The sequence below is a fragment of the Mauremys reevesii genome, linkage group 1 (assembly GCF_016161935.1).
Source record: "Mauremys reevesii isolate NIE-2019 linkage group 1, ASM1616193v1, whole genome shotgun sequence".
Lineage (NCBI taxonomy): Eukaryota > Metazoa > Chordata > Testudines > Geoemydidae > Mauremys > Mauremys reevesii.
In genome coordinates, this window is record NC_052623.1 from 272,596,472 (window position 1) to 272,613,875 (window position 17,404).

The 17,404-nt window shown below is 45.2% G+C and overlaps 1 protein-coding gene across 10 annotated transcripts in view; it reads right to left on the reverse strand.

Moving 5' to 3' along the window:
- Positions 1-1,441: 1,441 nt before the first annotated feature.
- LOC120373759 (activating transcription factor 7 interacting protein) overlaps positions 1,442-17,404 on the reverse strand; it is a 180,480-nt gene continuing 164,517 nt past the window's right edge. For all 10 annotated transcript variants that reach the window (XM_039492622.1, XM_039492658.1, XM_039492650.1 and 7 more), the window contains 2 exons: positions 4,391-4,503; positions 1,442-2,683 (listed from right to left, as the gene is read on the reverse strand). In XM_039492622.1, the coding sequence (XP_039348556.1) occupies positions 2,267-2,683; positions 4,391-4,503 (530 nt within the window). In that variant the 3' untranslated portion in view covers positions 1,442-2,266. The remainder of the gene's footprint in view (positions 2,684-4,390; positions 4,504-17,404) is intronic.

The following is a 17,404-nucleotide window of genomic DNA, read 5'->3' on the forward strand; positions in this document are numbered from 1 at the left end:
TCAAAGCATTATTGATTATTCACACCAGGGAAATGGAGGTGGCTGTTGTTCAGTGGAGGGTTAAATACTGTGGAAAAAATGAAGAGGTGTGAACTTTCTCTTGAGATACTTGAATTCCTAAACATTTATTCACTGAGACCAGCGATATTCCTGACTACAGCTGCTAACACGAAAGATAAAACAGAAGTTCCACAATAGAGACTGCTTCTTGTTCATCTGAGAGGAATGAAAATCCCAGCAACAGGAAGGAGTGATGGGCATGCGAGAGCATAAATGTTACATACAAAAGATGGGGGCCCCTATAGGGGGCTTTACAATACAGTGTTATTTTACCAACACAAGTTCTTTAGAGGAACAAAATGAAGAACCCACACTCCCAAAACACATTTTATTAGCGTATTCTGGCATTTAGACTTTCCAACCTCATTTTATAGTTTAAAATCCAGTAGTTTCAAGGGACAAGAGAGCAAAACGGCTTCTACTGTGGCTGGGCAAGGCAGTGAAATGGGTAACGGATGGCTCCTTTCCCTGCCCAGGAAGTTGTTTGACTCTGCTGGGCAGGAAAGACGACAAACCAGCTCTATTCTTCCGAAAGATGGCAAGGTAGAATCTTACTTGCCCAGGGGCGGCTCCAGACATTTTGCCGCCCCAAGCACGGCGGCGTGCCACGGAGGGAGCGCTCTGCCGGTCGCCGGGAGGGCGGCAGGCAGGACTCCGGTGGATCTCCCGCAGGCGTGCCTGCGGAGGGTCCGCTGGTCCTGCGGCTCCACCCCGCGGCATGCCGCCCCAAGCATGCGCTTGGCGTGCTGGGGCCTGGAGCCACCCCTGTACCTGCCACATGTGTGTGTAGATCTGTGGGTCTGTTCAAATCAAGCCACAACAAATGCATGGTCAAAATCAGCTTTCCTTTTGGCTCAATTCATAAGCATCGTGAAAGGTCCTACTGAAGTCTGCAATTGCTCTACAACTTTTGGGCCAATGGGTGAAATAAGTTTTCCAAAACTGTGTTCTGGATTTGTTTGTTTATCCATTGGAGACAGACTAGCAGCTGGGAGAGGAGATGGGGAACCAACATTATCTTGATACCTTTTTGTATTAATGCAGCATCCAAAGCATGTGGGATGAAATGGAAGACTTTCAGTGCCACACAGATTTCCTTTGGCCAATCTAGCATGCAGCCTTCCCAGGGGAACAGGGAAGGGTGCTGATGCAGAATACTGTCTGTATAACCTACTAACCATCTTCACGGGGTAAAACCAGCCACTCAAGAACTGTCTGTTGCGTTGAATGATATCACAGAGGCAAATGAACCCAGAGATACCAGTGCTACACTTTCTGGGATCTGTCAGAATAGAGCAATTGTACTGGGGCCAGGAAGAGGAGCAGCAGCAAGAGGAGGCTAAAAGGATGAAGAAAAAAAATACCACACCTAACCAACACAACAGAGATCTGGCTACATTTATTTCTGAAATTACTCTTTAAGGCACAAAATAAATTTAAAAAAACAGGGCTGGAAGTATGAGGAGGGGGCAGAGAATTATCTGAGCTACAAAGAGAAAACGTGAATGAAGTCTCTACAAACCAGTTTCAGACCTGATTTGATAGTACTCCCAGATTCTAACCGGGAGGTGGGGTGTGGAGAGTAGTGGAGGTTAGCTTGCACCACCTCCAGATTTACACACACCTCTCCTGCACTGGACAGACTCAAGATTTCTTCCCTTCTGGAGAGTGGACTTGTTTATAAGATGAAACCAAACTACTCAATCTTCCAGTTCAAAAGAAGTCAGACCCAGAATCCTTTCCCCTCACAACCTTCTTACTGAGTTGTAGGGAGCAAGTGAGTCTGTTCCTGTCCTCATGTTAGCGCCATTGTAACTGTTCAGCACGTCATAGACGTGTTGTGTTTGCTTCAGGCAAACTGTGCAATGTATGATCCTGTTCCCAGTCTGAAGCAGAATCCCAGTTGTCCAGAATCCCCTTGGATAAAGGTTAAATATCTCTGAAAGGAGCAGCCATAGGGGAAGAGGAACATTTAGATTTCAAATTCCCAAGGCTTGAGCTGTCCAGAAAAATAAGTTCTCTTGCTGCAGGCTGAGAATTAAATTTTGCTTTGGGTTCTCAATAGATGTAGTGTATCACTCAGGGCTGTCCAAAATAATCCTAAAGAGAGTGACTTGAATAGTGAATTTCATGTATGGGATTAAAATCCCAAACTGGAGTCACTCTTGATAGTGGGAAAGTTTTAATGGCTCCAAAGGTCTCTGGTTTAACTGCTCTGGGAAGAGATCACATCTGTGGACTGGGGGTCACAGAAAGGTCCAAAGCGTCCATAAATATCCTTAGCCCGAACTGCAAAGTAATATTTGCTGCCAGATACAAACTGTGTGAGAGTGCATGCCATAGGCAGCGGGAGGGCCTTTACCTCCCCAATCTTCTTCCACTGGGAAGGCATGGTGGCACTCGGGTCCTCATGGTAAGCATACAGATGGTAACTGTCCACACTGGCACAGCTCCGGTCCACTTCCATGACACTCCATGACAGTACAATACCATTCTGGCTCTGCACTCGTGCCAGCTTCAGCTGTGGCTTCTGAGGCATGGAGGTGCTGGCAGCTTCAGGGGGCAGGCGTGGTGGTTGTGGGGCCTCTGGCAGTGGTGCTGGGTGCACAGGACGTGGTGGCTCCTAAGGGACATAAAAGGGATAAGAGAAAAGGTCATAGTCTGTAATGAGGGCAGAAGGATGCACACATCACTACTTCCAACACAGATACATTCTGAAGGCCTGACCCAACACACCAATTGAAGTTAATAGAGAGGCACCTACTGACTTCAACAGGCATCGGATTAGCTAATAATTATCAAACTAGAAGAGCTTGAAGGTCCCGTGTTTCAAGGCAGGTAAGGCCTGGGAAGATCCGAGCACAAGGCCCTCTCTTACCAATGGAGCTGTATTTGAAGTTGAAACCAGTGACTGTTCAAAAAGGGTATTTGAGAATTACCCTTTTATTTACCCACTGCCTTTCTCCACAGGGTAGGATGGGTGAATTTAATGGTCTCCCTCAAGGCAACTCGAGTTCTCAACAGCAGGGAAGGTTTCCAAATAAAATGACAGACCTGTTTTCGTGTGTGTGCGTATGTAACACATATATATATATACACACATTTCTGGTCACATTATGGAGTTAATTAAGATTAGTTCAGAACTGGACTATAAAGTTCTGCCACATACTACATGTCAGAAACCTTACAGAGTGAAATTTCACACTGAGCTAGTTTTTATGCACTTTCAATTTGCTATACAGTTTGTGTTTGATTTCTTTTAATAAATTTGTCTGGAGTTCGAGCCTGGCAATCAGATTCGTTTTGTGGAGGGATATCATTAACAGCTGCTATCCCCAGAACTCCATGGTCAGAGGTGATGCTGATGTCTAACAAGACATGTTTGATTCCAACTCTACGAAACAATAAAATGATAAAAAAATAAACCCAGTGGCCCAGGCTCTCTGCTGGTGTAAACTGACACAATTCCATTTATTTTAATGCAGCTGTCCCCAACTTATCCCAAGCAGTCAATCTGACCCAGTGTCAGCTATAATAGAAAAGACAAATCACTCAGAAGGGGTTAAATTCAGCATTACAAAGAATGGAAAACCAAAACCCGGTGCCGACCGTGTTATTTTCAAAACAACCCTGAGTAAGGAGTGGATCACATTGTGTCCATATACAATGACCACCAATAGTGTAAGCCTAAAATAAGAACAATCCTCACTTAGCACCCTGCACCCAGATACAAACACCACTAATAATTGTGGTGAGAAACTGCAGGACCCAGAGCCCTCTCATCCCCACAAGTGATAATCTTTGGCACAAGAAATGACTCGCAGGCAGAACAGTGCAGAGGAATGTTTATTATTTTGAGAAATTGTCCATGATTTCCATTGTAGCTATCCTTGCTCACAGCTGAGATCACAGACCGTATTCCTTAATCCCTTGAAGACTTGAGCTCTTTGACCTAGCACGTTTTCTCAGCACACCCTGATCCCAGGAGGGCCCTAGCACACATCTAGTATTAAAGTGCAGCAATTCTCAAACTGCTATGTAGGCCACTGGGGCTTTGTGGCGCACTTGCTAATGGTGAGCTGGCAGGTCACATGGGTCTAACTCTCCTTGTTTCATGCAGCTAAATCACAGTAAATCCTAGGATTTCTTTTCCATGTAAGCAATTGCTCTAGTTGTGGCAGCTTTGTGAATGAAATGGGAGGAGTCCACAAGGCCTCGACTAACGTGGTCCACACTATGAAATAGTTTGAAAACCCTTTATGTTGAGACAAACCTGTGAATAGTGACACAAATGTGGTGGCACTTTGAAGCAATGGATAACTGTACTTACAGCATGCACCTGTGGTGGCCGGTGATGCACCGTGAGTTGAGGGCCTCCAGATCCAAGGGTTAGCCCGTTGTTCACAACATATGCAGTTGTCTGAGGCATTCGCACTGTCAAACCTACAAAGACACCAGAGGGAGAGAAGAGGTACAATCAGGACTCTGAGTAGTCAATTCTTTGGGCCAGCCAATCAGAATGCCAAAGGACTGACCCTTTAGGAAAGTTAAGTAAGTATTTTTTATGAAACTGCTCCTCAGAGAGCTGGAAAAGGCTAGATGGGATAGGCCCAAAAGGGGAAGGAGGCACAAACAGAGATGCTTCTCTCCCCCCAACAATTAGGGAGCGAGAATAAAGCAGGAGCACATGTTGGGCAGGGGCAGAAGAGCAATGCTTGAATGTCCATCCCAGGAGCCAAGAATCACCACAAGAAGTGAAACAAAAGATTCTAGACCAAGATTTGAGATCATAAGAGAAAAAGCAGATTAATTTGGGGCCCAAGGAGGGGGAAAAAAAAAGCAGAAACCCACTGTAGCAAAGTAATGTTTACCCAATGTACCAGTGCCAAAAAGCTGCACTGTGGATAGCAAAGAGAACTGGGTTTCATCCCATCTGAGAAGTGTTCATCCACAGAAGGCCATGTGTGTTTTTTAGGAACACTTACACACATGAACTGGCATTAAATGAGGCACTATAGAGAACACTGGCTAGGGATGGACTAGATGACCTTACAGGTAAATGCCTAGGAATTGTGATAATTACCAAGAAACTGTTACTTACCTTACAGTAACTGTGGTTCTTCAAGGTGTGTTGTCCCTATATATTCCACTCTTGATGCACATGTGCCCCATGCACTCAAGTTCAGATTCTTTTGGCCAGAACTATCTGTTGGGGGCTGCCCCTGCACCCTGCGTTTCCTTGTGCCTCCAGTCAAAGGCACAATGGGTGGTGTGTCCTCATTCACCCCCTCGGTTCCTCACCAATACAGAATCCAGGTACTTCACAGTAGCAGGGAATACACATATATAGACAACACATCTTGAAGGACCACTGTTACTGTGAGGTCAGTAACATTTTCTTCTATCTATATATAGTCCACTGTTGGTGACTCACCAGTAGTGACCTAGATCACAGGAGGTGGGTGCTAGGAATCTACCTGAACGATTGTAAAACCGCCCTACCAAAACGAGCATCAGATCTTGATATGTCTACTATAGATCAATTCTGGGTAAATGTATGCACTGAACCCTAAATAACTGCCCTATATATCTCTAGTACTGGAACATTTCTTAAAGAATCTACAGCAGCTACTTGAACTTCTCTCATACAGGGAGCTCTCACTCTCAATGGTGGATCTAAATTTGCTATTTCATAGCACAACGCAATATATGTTGAAATACAATCAGGCATGTTGATATAATTTGACCTTTCACCCTATCTCCATAAACTACAAATAATCTCAGGGAATACCCTAAATGGCTTAGTTCTATTCAGAAAGAAAGAAGGCACCCTGGTGTGTAAAGTTTAGTTTCCCTTGATTGCAATGTGACTTTGGAAAGAAAATAAGTAGGCATATTACTTTTTTGAGATGGAAATCAGAGACTACCTTCAGCAATAACTTTGGGTGAGGTCTCAAGGTTACTCTATGCTTAAGAGAAACAGTGAATGCAGATCCTGCCATTAGAGCTTGTATTTCTCCTATGCTTCTGGCAGATGTTATTTCTACTAAAAAGGCTGTTTTAATGTAAACTCGGAGCAGGGAACATATAGCTCAAATGTGGATCCATTAACCCATCAGTACAATGTAGAGATAACAAGGAGGGAGAGATTCTCTGACTGGGGATATACTCTCATAACGCCTGTGATGTGGCAAACGAGGTGCTAAGTCATGCCAAGATCCCCATGCCTCAACTGAATATTGACAAACACAGAGCTGGAATCAGTCTGTCTCACCTGTGTGTTAATATTCTTAAAACAGGCATTAGAATTCCAATGTGTCTTTTTTGAGGTGGGGTGACCACATCTGCACGCAGTATTCAAGATGTGGGCAATACCATGGATTTATATAGAGGCAATATGATATTTTCTGTCCTATCTATCCATCCCTTTGCTAATGATTCCCAACATTCTGTTTGCTTTTTTGACTGCTGCACATTGAGTGGATGTTTTCAGAGAACTATCCACAATGACTCCAAGATCTCTTTCTTGAGTGGTAACAGCTAATTTAGACCCCAACACTGTATATGTATAGTTAGGATTATGTTTTCCAATGTGCATTACTTTGCATTTATCAACATGAAATTTCATCTGCCATTTTGTTGCCCAGTCACCCAGTTTTGTGAGATCCTTTTGTAGCTCTTCAGTGTCTGCCTGGGACTTAACTATTTTGCGTAGTTTTGTATCATCTGCAAATTTTGCCACCTCACTGTTTACCCCTTTTTCCAGATGATTTATGAATATGTCGAATTGGACAGGGCCCAGTACAGACCCTTGGGGGACACCACTATTTACCTCTCTCCATTCTGAAAATTGACCATTTATCCTACCCTTTGTTTCCTATCTTTTAACCAGTTACCAATCCATGAGACGACCTCCCCTCTTACCCTATGACAACTTACTTTACTTAAAAGCCTTTGGTGAGGGACTTGGTCAAAGGCTTTCTGAAAAATCTATAGCCACTGGATCCTCCTTGTCCACATGCTTGTTGACCCCCTCAAAGAATTCTAGTAGATTCCTAATTATATTTTACACTTCATTTGCCAGAGTTTATGCTCCTTTCTATTTTCCTCACTAGGATTTAACTTCCACTTTTTAAAGGATGCCTTTTTGTCTCTCTCTGCTTCTTTTTCTTTGTTGTTTAGCCACAGTGGCACTTTTCTGGTTCCCTTATTATGTTTTTTAATTTGTGGTATACATTTAAGTTGAGCCTCTATTATGTTGTCTTTAACAAGTTTCCATGCAGCTTGCAGGGATTTCACTTTTGGCACTGTATCTTTTAATTTCTGTTTAACTGACTTCCTCATTTTTGTGTAGTTCCCCTTTCTGAAATTAAATGCTACAGTGTTGCACTGCTGTGGTGTTTTCCCCGCCATAGGGATGTTAAATTTAATTATATTATGGTCACTATTACCAAGTGGTTCAGCTATATTCACCTCTTAGACCAGATTCTCTGCTCCACTTAGGACTAAACAAAGAATAGCCTCTCCTCTTGTGGGTTCCAGGACTAGCTGCTCCAAGAAGCAGTCATTTAAGGTGTCAAGAAACTTTATCTCTACATCCCATCATGAGGTGACATGTACTCAGTCAATATGGGGATAGCTGAAAACTCCCATTATTATTGAGTTTTTATTTTTATAGCCTCTCTAATCTCCCTGAGCATTTCACAGTCACTACTACCATCCTGGTCAGGTGCTTGGTATCCCTACTGCTATATTATTATTAAAGCATGGAATTACTATCCATAGAGATTCTATGGTACAGTTTGGTTCATTTAGAATTTTTACTTCATTTGATTCTATGCTTTCTTTTACATATAATGCCACTCCCTCACAAGCACGACCTGTTCTGTCATTCAGATATATTTTGTACCCTAGTATTACTGTGTCCCACTGATTATCCTCATTTCATCAAGTTTCTGTGATGCCGATTATATCAATATCCTCATTTAATATGAGATACTCTAGTTCACCCATCTTATCATTTTGACTTCTAGCATTTGTACATAAGCACTTGAAAAAACTTGTCCCTTTTTAGCTGTCTACCATTACCTGATGTAACTGAATGGGATTCTTTTTCATTTGACTGTTTCTCATCAGATCCTAACCGTATTTTATCATCTTCCATCCTCTCATCCTTACTAGGACATAGAGAATCTCCATTAATAGATCCTCCCCTAAGGGATGACTCTGTCCAAACCACTTGCTTCTCCGCACCTGTTGGCTTTCCCCCAGCCCTTAGTTTAAGAACTGCCCTATGACCTTTTTAATTATAAGTACCAGCAATCTGGTTCCATTTTGGTTTAGTTGGAGCCTATCCTTCCTGAATAGGTTCCCCCTTTCCCAAAAGTTTCCCCAGTTCCTAATAAAACTAAACCCATCCTCTCTACACTGTCATCTAATCTATGCATTAGATGACAGTGTAGTTCTGCCTGTCTAACTGGCTCTGGGCGTGGAACTGGAAGCATTTCAGAGAATGCTACCATGGAGGTCCTGGACTTCAATCTCTTACCTAACAGCCTAAATTTGGCTGCCAGGACCTCTCTCCCATCCTTCCTTATGTCACTGGTACCTACATGTACCATGACCACTGGCTTCTCCCCAGCACTACACATAAGTCTATATAGACAGAGCATGCTGCTGTATCAGCCACATCTAGGAAAGCTTGCAGCAAAGTTCTAGCCAATATTTGACCTTTGGTTATGATGGCCTGAATCTGTTCCCACTGTTCTTTGCCACTAATACCTGGTAATCTGTTGTCCTAAATTGCAGGGTTGAGGATAAATAGGTTTATGGCCAAAAAGGTCAAGGAGCTTTTGGTCCTTGTCATACAGGGTTGATTTAAAGTGGGGCTATCTTCCACTTTCATTTGCAACTTTGACCAAAGAGTTGGTTGTGGGGTGTGAAAACAAAAATTTGGAGTCTTTCGCTGGGACATACAGTAACTCCTCACTTAACGTTGTAGTTATGTTCCTGAAAAATGCGACTTTAAGCAAAACAATGTTAAGTGAATCCAATTTCCCCATAAGAATTAATGTTAAGGGGGGGGGGGGGTTGTTACATTCCAGGGAAAAAAATTTTTTTTGCCAGACAGACTACACACACACACACACACACACCCACACACACACACACACCCGTATAAATTTAAACAAGCAATTTAATACTGTACACAGCAATGATGATTGTGAAGCTTGGTTGAGGTGATGAAGTCAGAGGGTGGGATATTTCCCAGGGAATGCCTTGCTGCTAAATGATGAACTAGCACTCAGCTGAGCCCTCAAGGGTTAACACGTTGTTAATGTAGCCTCATACTCTACAAGGCAGCACGAATGGAGGGAGAGGAGACAGCATGGCAGAGACAGAGACACACACCATGTGCACGTGTGTGAGAGAGAGATGTGCCTTTCCCCTTTAAGTACGCTGACCCCACTCTTAAGTACATTGCCTTGTTAAGGTAATCAGCAAGCTGAGACACAGCTGCTGCCAGGAAGCTCCCTCCATCCTGAGCCCTGTCGTGAATCCTCCCCTGCTCTATGGAGATAGGGTAAGTGGGGTGCAGGAGCGGGGGGGGGGGACACCCTGATATTAGCCCCCTTCCTCCCTCCCTCCCCCCAGCAAGCAGGAAGCTCAGGGAGCAGCTCCAAGACAGAGGGCAGCACATGGCAGTGGAGGGAGGGACAGCTGAACTGCTGGCAATTGGTAGCCTGCTGGGCGGCTGCTGCACAGGGAACTTAGGGGGCCGGGGAGCTGATAGGGGGCTGCCGGTCCACCCCGGTTCCAAGCCCCCACCAGCTAGCTGCAACGGGCTGTTCTTCCTGCAAGCAGTGGACAAAGCAGGCGGCTGCCAAATGACATTATAAGGGAGCACTGCACAACCTTAAACGAGCATGTTCTCTAATTGATCAGCAACGTAACAACGGAAGAATGTTAATGAGGACAACTTTAAGTGAGGAGTTACTATAGTACTTTTTATCATCTCTCTTGCATGTGGATGAGTTGTTGGAGTGTGAGAGATAGTTTTGATAGGATCTAAGAGGGGTTCACTCATGGGTAAAGCCAATCTCACAGAAGGTCACATTTGCAGAATGTCCCAAGAGTTTATTTTGGGATTCCCAGACCTCCTCTAGTGGGATCTGCAATGAGTCTACAATCTGTTTCACCAGGTCCTGGAACTGTTTGAAATGATCATCCAGGGCCTCAACTGGTCCTGAAAAGATGTTGTTTTGTGAAGTAGTTTCCTTATTTGCTCTGGCCCATTGTTCTTCAAATGTTTCCTCTTGCAATTAAGGAAGAACAGAAGGATTAGGAGATTGCATGTCTCGACGGCTGAGGGTAGGATCTCACGAAAACTGTTGACAATGAATAGCCAAAAGGTCCCATTATGGCCACTGTGGGGGGACCATAAGGCATTGGGCTGTCACTAATTGATGTTCATACCACGGAGGAGAGGAAGCATGTCCCTTGTGTAAATAGTCTCTCTCCCTGTAATTATCAAGGAGTAAGCCCCAGTAATGGTAGATAGAGGAATCCTGGATAGAGACAAGGGAGTCTGATGAGTGATCTTCCTCAACGTCCAAAGGGGTCATGGGGGGGCCCCACCTACCTCCGAAATTGGCGGAGAATCCAGCGATACTGGAGAGATATGTAACTCCAGTGACTGATCTCCTCAGTACCAATCAGAGCTCAGTACCCATTAAGAGAGAAGACTGGCTCATCAGAGACATGCAAATCCCTGGATTACCTAAAGTCCTGTGGTATCGTCTCCATTATCTTACCTGGATGAAGGATTTACTTAAATTAATGCCTTGTACAAGACGTCAGTACCAAGGCTACTGAGCGCCTCGAAGAGTGTGAAGCACAAGGCCATTTAGCCTTCTGTGGTACTGAAGTGGGCATGCAGCTAGGCACCAAAGGTTGCATAGGAAAGTCCGTTGGTACTGCCCTGCTAGTAGCAGACAGCTTCTCCTTGTTGCGCTGGTCAGGCTAAAATGGTACCAAAGACTGTTTAGGCAATGAAGCATGTTTGCAACTGTGGCTCTTGGAAGAACTCAGGACCTCAGAGCCACAATTGGTACTGAAGAAGCCTGAAGCCTCAAGAGTATCCAACTTGGTACTGGAGGGTTTAGAAACAGTTAGTTTAAACGAAGACCAAGATCTTTTTGAGGCAGGCTCTCTGAGGAGAGCTGGAGCTCCTTTTCTTAGAGGCCTCCCCAGTAACTTCTGATGATTTCTCCTTCGAAGGTCTGGGTGAAGGTGATGCCGAGGTAGATGGGCAGAGGGTTCCTTGACCTGGATTAGAGGCAGGACAAAGAGCATGCCATCGTGAGCAGTCTGAGTCTGATCTCTCAATTTTTTCTAGCATTGCTCTTGAGAGCTTCACAGAAATTACAGTAAGGGGTGTGCTTGTCCCCCAGACAGTGAATACAATGGGAATGTCCATCACTGACAGGGATAGTGTCTTGGCAAGTGAAACAATGCTTGAATCCTGGCATATCTTTGTAATGGAAGAAAGGGGCCTCCTCCCCAGAGGGTAGGAAGGGGAAAAATGAGGGAATAAAATAAAAACCCTCCAAATGAAAGAAATAAAACTAAACACTGACAAGGGCTAAAATATACTGGAAGGCAAGCTTAATGAACAGCTAAGCTGGCATGGCTAGATGCTCTGTTTCAAGCCAAGGTGGTTGAGAGGGAACTGAAGGCAGTTCACCCGGTTGGCCCTATATAGCCGCAGTATGGGGCATAAGGCAGTATAGGGCAGGGTGCATGCACAGGCCTAATGGACATTGCTACTGAAAATCTCCAACCAAAGGCGCACAGGGTGCATGTACACCAGAAGTGGAGCACCCATAGGGATGATACTCAAAGAACCAGTGTGTGAATGAAGGTGTTCAATTGGCTCAGGACCAAAATAGGGCACCAGCCCCCTTCCTTTTTGGAAATCAAAGTAATGGGAGTAAAACCTCTCTCCCCCCTATATTATTGAGGTACTTCTTCCACTGCTTCCAGATTTAGAAGTGATTGCACCTCTGATGTAGCATGCTCTTGGGAGAGGGGTCCCTTAAAAGGGCTGAGGAAGGTGGGTGTTGGGGAGAGACTGGAATTGGACAGAATAGCCCACCTCTGATTTACAGGACCTTAGGGATGGTGTTCCAGACTTCACAAAAATGAAATAAACTGTTCTCATATGGAGGGGATATAATAAGAAAATGCAATAGAAGTTGTACGCCACTCCTGACCAAAGAGTCAAACATTCTGCCTTGATGATGTTGAAGCTGGTGAGAAGACAGCAGACAATTTCTTCCTCTGAAACTTCTGGCACTTCTTGGGTGGTTCAGGTTGTCTCTACTGGGTATAAAATGGTTGTCTTTGCTGTGGTTCACACTTAAAGTGTTTTCGCAATTTGTACAGGAATGAAGGTTACTTACATGTAATGGGAAGTTCTTGGAGACATATGGTCTCTACCTGTTTTTCACATGGGGGTACACATGCATGCCCTGTACCAGAGTCTGGAGTTCTTAATAAACAGTGTCCATTGACCCACACATGTGCAGTTGACGTCTCATGCTCCAGACCGAGGGCGTAAGGGCAGTGCGGGCCAACGTCTGCCTCTCCGATGATTTATTTTACCACAAATCCAATAAGATCTGAAGCAGAGGGGAAGAAGGGCAGGTAGTGGAATACAGATAGAGAGCACACATCATGAAAGACTTCCAGTTACCAGGTAAGTAACCTCCATTTCTTGAGTGCTGGTCCCTATGTGGATGACTGATAAGCAATATTCAGATTGGAGGGGAGGCAATGCAAGGATGCAGTCAGTAAAGATGCTCAAAGAACTGCAAGCCTCCACTGCAGATCCAGCTGTGGGGACTGAATTAGTGTGTAATGTTTTATGAATGTGTGACTAGAACTCTAGGGAGCCACTCTACATATGTCCACTATCAGTACCTCCTGTAAAAATGCTGTGGAAGTAGCTTGTACTCTTATGGAGTGTGCCCTAACCCCTTGCGGGGCACATACACACACTTATTAGGAGCACATGATAATGCAACCAGAAATATATTTAGAGGTTCTCAAAAGATATTGCTTGTCCTCGTGACCTTTCTGCTATAGTGACAAACAGTCTTGGTGATTTTCTAATTAGTTTGGTCTTTTGTAGGTAGAATGCCAGGGCACATCTGACATCTGGGAAATTAGAACTTTTTTCCATCAACAGAAGCATGGAGTTTTGGGAAGAAAAGAAGTAAGCAGATAGGCTGGTTGACATGAAATTCAGAAGTTACTTGAGAGAGCAATTTAGGATGAAAGTGAAGGAAAACCTTCTCTTTATGAAAAACGGTATATCTGGTGGATCAGCCAAGAGTGCTCCCACCTTGCTCACCCTTCTAGTATAATAGCAACTAAAAATGCAATCTTCAGGGAAAAGGTGGGACATAGAGCATGTGGCTAAAGGTTCAAATAGTGGTCTGGTAAGTATTGACAGGATGAGATTGAGGTCCCATTGAGGCGTAGGCTTGATCATTGGCAGAAAGGTCCTGACTAGTAATTTAATTGTTGCTGGGTGAGTGAAAATGGAACACCTGTTCGGTGGAGGAAGGCAGGCACTGATTGCTGCAAGATGAACCTGCTGTGAGCTAACAGAAAGACCCAAGTTCTTCAATGACAGGACATAATCTAAAATGACTAGGCTATCTGCAGATTCTGAGGAAGAGTAATTGTGCTGTGCCCAGGCAGAGAAGCATCTCCATTTAGCTAGGTAACAGTTGCTGGGTGACTCTTTCCTACTCTGAGTAAGAGTGACATGGACAACTCCCAAACATGATTGTTCTAGTTCTGATGCTCATTCAAAAACCAGGCAGTGAGGTGAAGTGGGTCTGGACTGGGGTATCTGATTTTGCAGTCTTCTTGAGTTACAAAATCTGGGAAGGGACAGATCCTGATAGGAGGATGGGTTGACAGTCTCAGAAGTTCCAGTAACCAAAAGGGTCTAGGATATGGTAGCAGAGGGATAGGAGGAAAGACATCTGAGTTGGTCTGTATAACAGGAGAGCTACCCTGGAGTAGTACAGGGGAAGTTTCCTGTTTGCGATGTGAAGAGATCCCATTAGAGTGTCCCCCACTGAATAAGTATCTTGCTCAGGACAGAGTTGTGTATTTCCACTCATGGTCTTCAGAGAAGTTCCTGCTGAGTTTGTCTGCTAGAGAACACTGAACACCTAATAGTATGTGGCTAGGATAGTGATGTGATTTCTAATGCACCAATTCCAGGCAGAGGGGAAGGGATTTTGCTTCTTTCATAAACATACAGCTACGGGTAGCATTAAATCCCTCCTTTACCTGTAAGGGGTTAAGAAGCTCAAATAACCTGGCTGGCACCTGACCAAAAGGACCAATAAGGGAAGAAGATACTTTCAAATCTGTGGGGGGAGGTTTTGTTTGTGCTCTCTTAATTTTTCCTGCCCTGGTCCCTCTCTGTCCCAGTGAGAACAACAATCTCCTAAAACCCTACCTGAAATAAGCATCCAAGATTACAAAAATTGTAAGAGCAAGGAAATGGGTTAGCTTATCTTTTGTTTTAGCTTGTGAATTTTCCCTATGCTAAGAGGGAGGTTTATTCCTGTTTTTTTGTAACTTTGAAGTTTTGCCTAGAGAGGAATCCTCTGTTTTAAATCTTATTGCCCTGTAAAATTACCTTCCATCCTGATTTTACAGAGGTGCTTCTTTTACTTCTTTTCTTTATAATAAAGTTCTGCTTTTAAGAACCTGATTGGTTTTTAGTGTTCTAAAAACCCAAGGGTCTGGTCTGTGCTCACCTTGGTTGGTATATTATTCTCAAGCCTCCCCAGGAAAGGGAGTGAAGGGGCCTGAGGGGATATTTTGGGGAAACAAGAACTCCAAGTGGTCCTTTTCCTGAATCTTTGTCTAACTCACTTGGTGGTGGCAGGGATACAGTCCAAGGACAAGGAAGAATTTATGCCTTGGGAAAATTTCTAACCTAAGCTGGTAGAAATAAGCTTAGGGGGTCTTTTATGCGGGTCCCCACATCTGTACCCCAGAGTTCAGAGTGGGGAGGGAACCCTGACAGCTCCACTCTGCTTGTTTTACATAAAAGACCCTGATGATGTTGGCGACACTATTTGGATATGGTGTGAATGTCTGAGTGGGAGAAAGGCTTGACAGGCCAGGCAGACTGCTCTCTTTCTGAGCAGCTTGATGTGCAGCCTGGCCTTCTAGGGGGTGTCCACATACCGTGGTATGGTTGTTCAGGTGAATGCCCCATCCTAGAAGAGATGGGTCTGTCATGAGGGTAGCACTGGGGGTGGGAGTCATGAAGGGGATTCCCATTTGCACTCATTCTGGGTTCGACCGCCATGTGAAAAAAAGGATGATGCTGGCAGGAACAGTCTCTGGTGTTCACGTGATCCATATCTGGTGAATAGATGAACCGGAGCCAGGCCTGTAGGCAGCGTAGATAAAGTCTGGCGAATGGTGTCACAATACACAAGGAGATGTGGCCTAGTAGGGAAAGGCATACTTTGACTGTCGTTTTTGGTTTGCAAGTAACCTGTGTTATCAGATTGCTCACTGATTGAAATCTTTGTGAGGGGAAAAGCTCTTGCTGAAATGGAGACCAATGTCACTCCAATAAAGTTTATTGGCCATATGGAGGGAGGGGGTCAAAATGGACTTTTCTTTGTTCATACAGACATTGCTACTAGAAGATGAGGCAGGAACACAGTTGCTGACTTGTCCCGGTTGCTGGGTTGGAACTACCTGTTAGGAGCCAGTCATCCAAGTATGGGAAGACTAAGTAGCCATGACATCTTGTCTGGACTGTCACCACAGATAACATCCTCATGAATACTCTGGGACTGTTGCTAGTCCAAAGTGAAGGACTCTGAACCAGTAGCGTTCCTGACCTACCAGGAAACGAAGAATTTTTTCTGTGGGGAGGATGAAGATCTACATGAAAACAGGGCACCCTTCGTACAGAGAGTCATGTGTATCACATTGCCTCCTGTTGGGAGGGAGGGGATTATTGATGCTAGTGTAACCATCCTGAATTTTGGCTTTCGAATAAAGATGTTCAGTTGTTGAAGGTCCTCACTGGGTCTCTACCCATCACTTTTTGGGACAAAGACATATGGAATAGAACCCTCTCCCTTGATATTGAGATGGCACTTGTTCTACTGCCCTTCATTAGAGAAGAAAAAGACGGTTACTCACCGTTGTAACTGTTGTTCTTCGAGATGTGTTGCTCCTATCCATTCCACGTAGGTGTGCGCGCCACGCGTGCACGGCTCTTTGGAACATTTTTACCCTAGCAACTCCGGCGGGCCGGCTGGGCGCCCCTTGGAGTGGCGCCGCTATGGCGCTGGATATATACCCCAGCCGGCCCGTCCACTCCTCAGTTCCTTCTTGCCGGCTACTCCGACAGTGGGGAAGGAGGGCGGGTCTGGAACGGATAGGAGCAACACATCTCGAAGAACAACAGTTACAACGGTGAGTAACCGTCTTTTCTTCTTCGAGTGATTGCTCCTATGCATTCCATGTAGGTGATTCCCAAGCCTTACCTAGGCGGTGGGGTCGGAGTGAGACGTGGCAGAGTGTAAGACTGCGGAGCCGAAGGCTGCATCGTCTCTGGATTGCTGCACCAACGCGTAGTGGGAAGCGAAGGTGTGGACGGAAGACCAGGTGGCCGCTCTACAGATGTCCTGGATGGGAACATGGGCCAGGAAGGCGGCCGACGAGGCTTGCGCTCTCGTCGAGTGAGCGGTGAGGCGGCATGGTGGCACGCGAGCAAGCTCGTAGCATGTCTGGATACATGCCGTCACCCAGAAGGAAATCCGCTGCGAGGAGACCGGCTCGCCTTTCACGCGATCAGCAACCGCTACAAATATCTGTGGCGAATGCCGGAAGGGCTTTGTCCGCTCGATATAAAAAGCGAGGGCCCTGCGGACGTCCAGGGTGTGAAGCTGTTGCTCACGAGGTGAGGTGTGCGGCTTCGGGAAGAAGACAGGAAGGAAGATCTCCTGATTGAGGTGAAAGGCCGACACCACCTTAGGGAGGAAGGCCGGGTGTGGTCGAAGCTGCAGCTTGTCTCCGTGGAAGACGGTGTATGGTGGACTAACCGTTAGGGCACGGAGCTCGGAAACTCGTCTTGCCGATGTAATTGCGACGAGGAAGGCCGTCTTCCAGGAAGATAGAGTAGAGAGCACGTGGCCAGGGGCTCGAAGGGCAGTCCCATAAGCTTGGCCAGAACGAGGTTTAAATCCCAGGTCGGGGCAGGACGCCGTATCGGCGGGTA